Source organism: Glossina fuscipes, unplaced genomic scaffold, assembly GCF_014805625.2.
Source record: "Glossina fuscipes isolate IAEA_lab_2018 unplaced genomic scaffold, Yale_Gfus_2 150, whole genome shotgun sequence".
Taxonomy (NCBI): Eukaryota; Metazoa; Arthropoda; class Insecta; order Diptera; family Glossinidae; genus Glossina; species Glossina fuscipes.
Window position 1 is genome coordinate 560,391 of NW_023998493.1, and position 9,229 is coordinate 569,619.

Below are 9,229 nucleotides of genomic sequence, written 5' to 3' on the forward strand. Positions count from 1 at the left end.
CTCCTTCTCAACCTACCACTGCTCCTCCTCCACCTAGGCCTTCTGCCAATGCTCTTCCACTATCACCTCCCAAACCGGTTACACCAGATATAGCTTAATAAATTCAGAATTTATACACTTAATAGGGTCTGAAGCTTCCTTTTGGGTGTTACATACATTATGAAAGAAAACAAAATGAGTATACCCCCATCAGTAGTGGGTTTATTTTTATTGACAGTTAAGAGAGTTTGGAAAAATATCTTAAAAAGTAAGAAATAGAATATTTTTCAAACTTATAAAACAGCCGAAGTATGCTTGCAAACAAAACCAGGCCAATAGAAAACGTGAATAATAATAATATTAATAATAATAATGTAATTGTTAATAAAATATAAAAAATTATAAAAAGCGTATAAATAGAAGTCTTCACTTAATTCGCATTTCGCATGTGGAGAATAACATAGAATGAATGTAAGCGATAGCATTTCAATGTGCCGAAAATAAGAAAAGAAAAAATAGAGCCTGCTGTTTGTTGAAAGAACTCCCAATATGTTTAGAAAAACATCTTTTCCAACACTTTATTTAGTTTCTCCTGAGCGTAGCGGATTTTCTGATACAAATCCTTAGAGCAGCCGTGTTGTGTAATGGTTGAGAACCGATATGTACGAAAATTTTTTTCTTGATCCATGTAAGTGACAGCATTCATACGTGGACATAAAATAATTTTCATATGATCTGAAAAGTTTAACTGTACTGTGCCATTAGTTAAATGCATGACTACCGCACATGTGGTACGAAACCATGAGTGTAAATGTGGCATGCGCGAAATTTGATCACTTTCAAGATTAACATTATTTGCTCCAGCCTTCATTAAATGTTCTGTCATGTAACGTTTAAAGTAAGACAATAATTTCATTTTCTTTTCCAAAGATTTGCAATAGTCTGTGTTGGTCGTATAAGTTTCTTTGCCATCCTTATCGATAAAGTGGACATTAATATCATTCGGCAATAGAATTAGCTTGGTTGTATCGTTGAACATAACACCTATGCCCTCGTCGCATAATTGATAGCCAAAACCGTATTTGTCGCTGTAATCCACCCACTTTGATATCCAAAACAATGGCTGAGCAGCAGGGTCCGTATTCTCATCACCTAAATTTTCGGCTAAAATGCGAGGTTTGGCTTCAATAAGCTTGGTTAATTGTTGATACAAGCTTTCTATGTCACTGCGATAATCCTGATTATGCTGATAAACATGCGCCGATGCAGTGATGGCATCGTGCAAGTTGTTTTTAAGAAAAGTCGACTCCAAACGTGTATCATCGTATCGTACACCGTTCACTTCAATTAGAGGCTTTCTTTGATTAGCCACTTCATGTTCTAAAGTGGCCTTAATTTCGAGACGTGGCGCCATAGTCAGACATGAAGTAGGCAAAAACATTGGAACCGGCGAAATAGTTAAAAATTCTGAATGTAGCAACTGGTCAATTGTAGGCCGATGGCTGGGATTTGATTGCAGCATTGACACTACCATGTCGGCAGCTGATTTACATAGATAACTGGGTAATCGGTAATCACATTTTTTAATTTTCGAGTAGGTATCTCTAAGCGTTTTAGTTTCAAACGGAGGTTGACCCACTAATAGGGTGTACATAACGCAACCGATAGACCAGATATCCACTTCATACGAGTGTCCTTTTTTAGTTAGAATTTCCGGTGCTATATAATTTGGGGTACCGCATAAAGTTTTCTTCCGTTCGCCCTCATACTCAATACGTGTGGCCAAACCAAAATCACCAATCTTCACGTGGAGCATGTCGTTTAGGAACAGATTACCTAATTTCAAATCGCGATGTATTATGCGGTTATCGTGCAAGTATTTAACACCCTGAATGATTTGATATATATAATAACGACATTCATATTCAGTTATGGTTTTCCGACGTTTATGTAATTCCATCATAGATCTTTTTTTGCACAGTTCCAAAACGATGTAAATGTTGTAATTGTCTTCGAAAAAACCATGAAATTTAACAATGTTAGGATGACTTATAGAACTGTGTATGGTAATTTCCTGGGTCATTTTCTCTTTTTGATTATGTTTCATTAAGAGCTTCTTTGAAACAATTTTACCAGCATACACTTCATTTGTCGCCATATCTACAATTTCATAACATTTTGCAAATCCACCCTTGCCGAAAAATCTCATGCGTTTATATGTTTTGCCGGCCGAAGAATCATATAATCTTTCTGGTATTTCTGTCCCTTTATCATCAGTTTTCGAAGACATGTTTAAGTGCTTTAAATTTTCTCTTCTAACAAGAAATTAGAAAAAATGAAAAATTTCACTTAATGTCTATTCGATCGACAATTTCTTTTGTTGTATAAAACGTAAAAAAACTGCCTGCTTAGTTCCTTTTAGACTTTTCAATGGGAACTTCGGTCATATAAATAGAACATTTAACTCAAATAGTTCAGAATTAATTTAATTCCACAAAACTATGTATGCGACTTTTTTCTTTCCATTTTAAACAAGCTGCGCTGGGGTAGATAGGTAATAGGAATTGTACGTATCAGACTCGCTCATTTAAATACTCTCTTAAGTCGCCAAATTTATATGACGGAATTGTGCGAGCAGACTCGCTCATTTAAATATCTTCCAAAGACGCCTTTCGTCTAATTCTCGTGGAACATCCTACATATGACGAAGTTTATTCAAAGATGATCGTACATGCATCATCTGAACTATGTGATGAGTGTCACGCAAAAGAATCGCTGACCATCTTATTTTTATGTAGAGTAAATTCCACAACAATAGATATTCATTTCTGTAATAACTTATATGAAATCTTTCGTGCTTGCAACAAAACTTATCTTAAGCAGTTAACTGCCTTTTTTAAAATTGGTGGATATGTTATATCCATTTCTGTTAAGTATTATAAAAAGTTTATATCTGTTTTTACACATTACAGATACTTCGAAGATGTGTACAATGGGTAAGAAAATTACATTTGCTGTGAGTATTTCACTTTGAAAGTGTCTATGCAAAAAAACGCAAGAATGGTTCCTTTTCTTATTTTATTCAAAGGAAAGAATCTGACCACCTGCAAAAGATCACAATTTGAATCAGACTAACAATCAATATTGAGATGAAACCCCAAGACCCATAGTCACGCTGCTTAAAGGGAAGTGCAAGCAGCAATGATGCGATTTTTTCATATAACGACTTTCAATCGCAAAACTTGCCCAGAAAAAAATATTAGCAACGTCAGTCGCCGCTGTATTCAGTAGATCTTCCTTATTCCAATAGAGGACTTGTTGTTGCAGCGCTTTGACTTTAATTATTACGCACCATGTGGTTTCTTTCGTGGACTGCCCAAACGGTCGTGTGAGTTTTCGGCTTGACATTGATAATTTGTGGGAAATGTTGTGAATGTATTGAACATGACATTTTTACTGTTCCCTTAAAATAAAAACCTTTAAGAAATTATTCTCACATTTAATAAACCAATTTTCAGAATAATACCTTCTGCATTCTCTAAATTAATTATCGAGATCCCGTAAAAACCACCGGTCTCTTCGACAATAGCGTCAAAACATCCGCATCTATTGTCATACTTTGGCTCATCGCTAATAAACTCGCGTATAGCTACAATATCCCCCACATTCGCTGCATGTAACTCTCTGACCCTCTCTGATTTGTCTTCATTATGAAATATTCGTTACCAATTTTCGATAGGGTGAACACAAACATTATTACTAAGGTCGATTTTCATCGACCGATCGAGCGCCAAATGTTTAATTATTCTTATAGGAGGCTTGCTATTTATCTTCTTTCCTTACTACTAACCACCCCCACTCTCCTCTAGACCAATCACATATTCACATATCTTTCTTTTTCATATTCCAATGCATAGGATTACAGGCAATTAACGCCCTGCTAGTCAACGTGTTATTATTTTAATTATATCGAAGCATAAGAGGGAATTGTGTTTCAATCGAATGTAAATACCCGACTATATCATGTACTAATGTATACTAAGTATATCGCACATTTCATCTTGTATTGAAAAATGAATCTCATTAGGTAGGCAACTGCGTCTACTAAGGCATGAGATAAGAAAGTAATCATATGCAAAATATGTTATATTACATCACTTCATATACATTTCGGCTTGACCTATAAAAGGAACCGCTGAGAATAATTACCTCTTGTTGCTAAATTAGTAAAACTGTTTAGAGAGGTGTTGAGGGCGAAAATGTTTCCTATTTTTGTCAAATATCTAAATATTGCCAAATCGTAGAACAGCTAAAGCGTTTAAAAAGAAAAAAAGTTGTATTTTGCTCATGCATTGTTAACTACGGTTGAGACTTAGGTTTACCATTTCAAAGCACAGACATTTCTAATACAAAACAGTTAAAGTGACCAAAATCGTCTAAAAATTTATAGCATCAGTTTCCTAGAATGTTAATTGATTATCTGTAAATCAATTAGATAATAAAAACAAAAGGTAATTGTAGCCTTTTAGCTCACGATGGGTAGATGGAGCAATTTATGGGAAAGAACCAGTTTGGAAAAGAAAAGAGTCATCTTTCATTAGGACAATGTGCCGGCTTCTAACCTTTCGTTGTAAATACAAAGGGGAACCTTTTTCATTAGATAGAGGCCTTTCCGTCTTCTGGCCGTCCCAGACCCTCGATTACTCTAAATTGGGAAGCGTTTTCTACCAACCAATCAGTCGTAAAAGGGTATTTTGAATATATCTCCGCAAATCTTCAGAAACTAAGTCCCCACTAGAAAAACTTTATTCAACTTTCAGGAAGCTCCCTTACCTATTAAAAGGGATTTAAATTGTTGTCCCTGCTGTGGGCTGGAGGCATGTGATTCACCTAGTGAATTTGAGAATTCTTTCTACAATTTTATATTTAAAATCTGGAATCCTAATGAGACCTCAAACATTTTTCGCTTGAATTATTTTACCAAAAAAATATTTCGTAGTCTATTTCTGTGCAATTAAGACTGTATCGAAGCACATTTGGTTTTTAAATACGAGTGCATTGCAACATTAGTTTTAATTCCCGCCCGGAATAAGTTTTTTTTTTACAAAAAATGTAACAAAACTTTTATGACTTCTCCATTTTTTATGAATAAAAGCTTTCATGAAACCAATACAAGGCGTCATATAGGAACTCATCGAAAAAGTGGTGCAGTCGTTTTTTACCAAAATATCTTAAAAATTGGTTGAACGCAACAAAACAAGACGGACAGACAACCTTAGATCAATGCTGTCTGTCCGTCCGTCTGGATCGATCAGCATGAAAAAGATGGGTCTGTTTTAACCTTTACGTGCATATTGTTGCGAACTGTCTACATTCCAGTTTCACTTCACAAAAAAATTTTAATAAAAAAAATTCAAAATAAAATAAAATTGGCAGCAATATACATTTAAAAGCTAAAAATGACACTATGGATCGCAATTACATAGCTATACATTTAAGGAATAAGTCCTTCTGGGTGTTGCATACATCCATGTAAACTTAATATACCTTTGTAGAAGTGGTACAGAGTATAAAAAAATGAATGAGAAAAGTTGTATTCATCGGCTTCTCCGTTCAGTAACAATTCGCCAAGTGACGAATAATTCCGTACTACGTAAAAACTTCTTGTGGACTTAAATGACAATTTATTAAACATAACTTTTGAACCCTTTCAAAAAATTTAAATAAATGAAAGAATAAAAAGCCAATAATATCAGTTCATAGGACGCAAAGAAGGGGAAAGAGAAAGGCTTCTCGAGCTAGAAAGCAAGGAACGTCTGAAGAACACCTGCAACATATAAGGATATCAATAAACAGTTTTGATTAATTATTTTTTATCTATTTTAGCTTTGGAGATGGAAGTATAAGTTATGTTTATAATTTATAATCTTGTCGTCTGTGAAGAGGTATAAATGAAATAGGAGGAATTATTAAAATGTAACGTTCGATAAACTTTAAATGTTATGTATCTTTAGCTTTGATCCGTAGGCTAAATAAGATATCAAAAACATTAAACTAAAATCACAACTAGACAAATATTAAGAGCAGATCAGATGCACCAATGAAACGGCAGGTTTTTATTTTCCAAAAAAAAAAAATTGATAATAATAATAAATAAATAAAAAAAAAACAAATTTTCCAACAAATATTGGGCACGAGCAACAAAGTAAAAATTAATTTTAGAAACTACAAAAGCAAAAGAAAAAATTTAAAAACAACAACAAGAATAGCGATAAAAAAAATAAATAGCAGCAAAGATATATAAATAAAAGATTGAAAAGAAAGAATTTCCTTCGTCTAGACAAAAGACGACAAGAGTGTTACGTTGTTGTCTGTGCTTTTGTGTAACCATCAGTGCAGGAGATTAGATAAATTAAGTTTAATATTAAGCACGTAACTCTTTCTCTTTAAATCATAAATATGTGAAATAGTTTTATTTTTATGCTAAGCAATATTTTTTTACTTGATCTAAGCACTTGAACAGTGACTCATTATTGTAAAAGCCCGTCATTCTCGCAAATATAAGCCTTAATTGTAAATAAATGAGGTTAAAATTATTTATACTGATATAATAAATAAGGTTAAAATTATTTATACCGCATAAAAGATCAACATCGTTCTTATAAAAACAGATAATGGAACTATGTCTGCATATCAGGCTGATTGAATTAAAACTAGCCTTACATATAATCATCATATATCACGGATTTACACATTGTGAGAAAGAAGAACCGACAATCTTGATTGCTAACGCTCAATTTATTTTTTGGACTACGTAGATGCAAAGATAAAGCCGAAATCCTCCATTATATTCAAGCAAGCAACTTTACTAGGAAAATATATTTTAAATAAGCGCCAACTAAGGCTGTTTCAGACCTTCAGATGGCCCTCATTCAAAGGCACCTAATTAAAAGAACAATATATTGTAAAGCATGTCAACTTCGCTCTTAATGTAACCGAATGACGGCAAATCTTCAAAGTCAAGGCAACCAAGACTTTCTTATCCCGGAACTAACAAAAACAGACTTAAGGGCATTATAAAATCCACTCTGGTGCTAATGTGTGACCGATTAACGAATAACGATGTCTGTTGTTTATCCGAACATTTTACAAGCTTTTGGCGAAGAACTCATTATAGCGTAGCAGGCATCCAAGTTCCGACTTAAACTACTTATAGTTTTTAAACTGCTGTTTATTTTTGATTTTTGTTTTTTTGTTGTTCATTAACCGTGTGTTTGAAATATGTACGTATGTATACGTGTAGGTTTGTTTATTTTTATGTATGTTTGAAACGTTTGAAGTTGGTTAAACGTTTGCGGTTGCTGCGAATTCAACACCATGTATATTTGGCACACGATCATTCATGTGTTCGTTAATGTGTGTGCGCAGCTTTGATGAGCAACAGGGTATAAGATCATAAAAAAACAACAATATAAAGACGAGAAAACGTTGAAACTAACCATAAAACAATTTGAAAAGAAAATATTAATGATAATATCCACCTTAGCCAGAAAGTACTGAAAGTACGTGGACATGCTTTATTTTGGCCGAGAGCACACACAAGTAAAAGCAGAACGAAACTACAAAAATTACATTTGTTTTTAGCAATATATTCCAGCCTCTTCAACACCTAATTCGAATAAAAGAATATGACAACTTCGATGGACTCATTCAAATGTTTTATTTTCTTAGTCACCTTACCTTGATTGACGTTGAAATAATTGTTAATTGTTGTTATTGTCGTCGCAAAAAAAATGTAATTGGACCATATTCCCACTTGAGGAGTATATCATTGTCATCATTGTTCACTTTTCGATTTTTTTTTTTTTGCTCATTAACAACACAAATTTCGGGATATTAATGAATGAAAAACATTTTCTTTTTTTTATGGAAACTTACCTACAGCTTGCTGCTTTCAAAAGAGGCGAAAACAAAAAAAAAATAAATAAATATATATATATATATGTTTATAAGACAGCACTAGAAAACTCTATTTTTATTTCAATTAGTATCAGTGCTCACTGGTATTTCCTTTGCAAATATGAGATTTTTTTACAGTTGATTCGTTTGTTAATCCAGAAAGCAGTTATTACAACTTTTACTTGAAGCAAATTTTTCCTACTTTTGTTTGCCTTCCTGGTTTTATGTGTGTTTGTTTCTTTATTTTTATTTTTTTTATTTTTCCTTTTCTTGATTTTTTTTTTTTTTTAGCACTAGGGTCACACCTGTATGACGTTTTTTCCTAGAATTCTACCAGGAATATTAATAAATACGCGTGTCCGTGTGCGTCGCTTTTTTTATTGCTACTTTTTTACACTTTCATATAATAAACAAAAGCCGAAAATTTTGAACAATTCCTTAGATACAAATATATTTCCTTAATTCTTTTTTATATTTTGCGTGCAGATCTTTGCTTATTCTTGCTTATTTCATTTTTTTTCTACTTCGTAATTTTGCACACATATCACACATTCACTTACATAGTTGTAAGACGATGTTTTTTCTAACATTTTCTCTTGTTGTTTTTTGAAATGAAATTTTTTACTTTATTTTCAATTCGTATAAATTTACTGGAATTATTATTATTCACTATTATTCACTATTATTTCCTATTTGCGTAGCAATGGCATTTTAATCAAAACTTATTTACTCTTTTGTAATAATTTATACAAATTCTCCGAATATTGACGAAATTCTGTGTGAACGAAAATGCTAGCTGACAGCGTTACCGTAAATGATAATAATTTGCGTTATTTTGCAGTAACAGCCAAAGAGCGCATGCATGACACTAACAGTTTTAATATTTTTAACTTTGTATATTTGTTTTTTAAATTAAACAAAGGGAAGAATATATGCTAGTTTGTATTCTTTTATCGATGTAAAACAAAGAAAAAGATTGAGTAAAACTATCAATCAATCTCTACAATCGAGCGTCAACGTACCTTTTTATGTGAGCATAATAGATGAGCGACAAAGTTGTCAGTGTTGTTGGATATTATTACGATTGTTCTGTGCTGAAGTAAATAAATAAAAGTGTTTTATTTTCAATTTATAAACAACCATTTGGTTGCGCTTCGTTTCGTTCTTAATTTATAAGCAACCATTTGGTTGCGACTGGTTTTATTTTCAATTTATAAACAATCATTTGGTTGCGCCTCGTTTCGTTCTTAATTTATAAACAACCATTGCGACTCATTTCATTCTTAATTTA

The 9,229-nt window shown here is 32.8% G+C and overlaps 1 protein-coding gene across 1 annotated transcript; it reads right to left on the reverse strand.

Annotated features, from left to right (window-relative positions):
• Positions 1-223: 223 nt before the first annotated feature.
• On the reverse strand, positions 224-3,746 carry LOC119641532 (serine/threonine-protein kinase polo-like). The gene is made up of 2 exons (XM_038040270.1): positions 3,506-3,746; positions 224-3,442 (listed from the first exon to the last, which is right to left on the reverse strand). The coding sequence occupies exon 2, from the start codon at positions 2,267-2,269 to the stop codon at positions 533-535; it is 1,737 nt and encodes a 578-aa protein (XP_037896198.1). The 5' UTR covers positions 2,270-3,442; positions 3,506-3,746; the 3' UTR covers positions 224-532.
• Positions 3,747-9,229: the final 5,483 nt, after the last annotated feature.

Excerpts from the sequence above, each read along its gene's own strand:
- LOC119641532 (XM_038040270.1), bottom strand. The coding sequence starts at position 2,269 with ATGTCTTCGAAAACTGATGATAAAGGGACAGAAATACCAGAAAGATTA.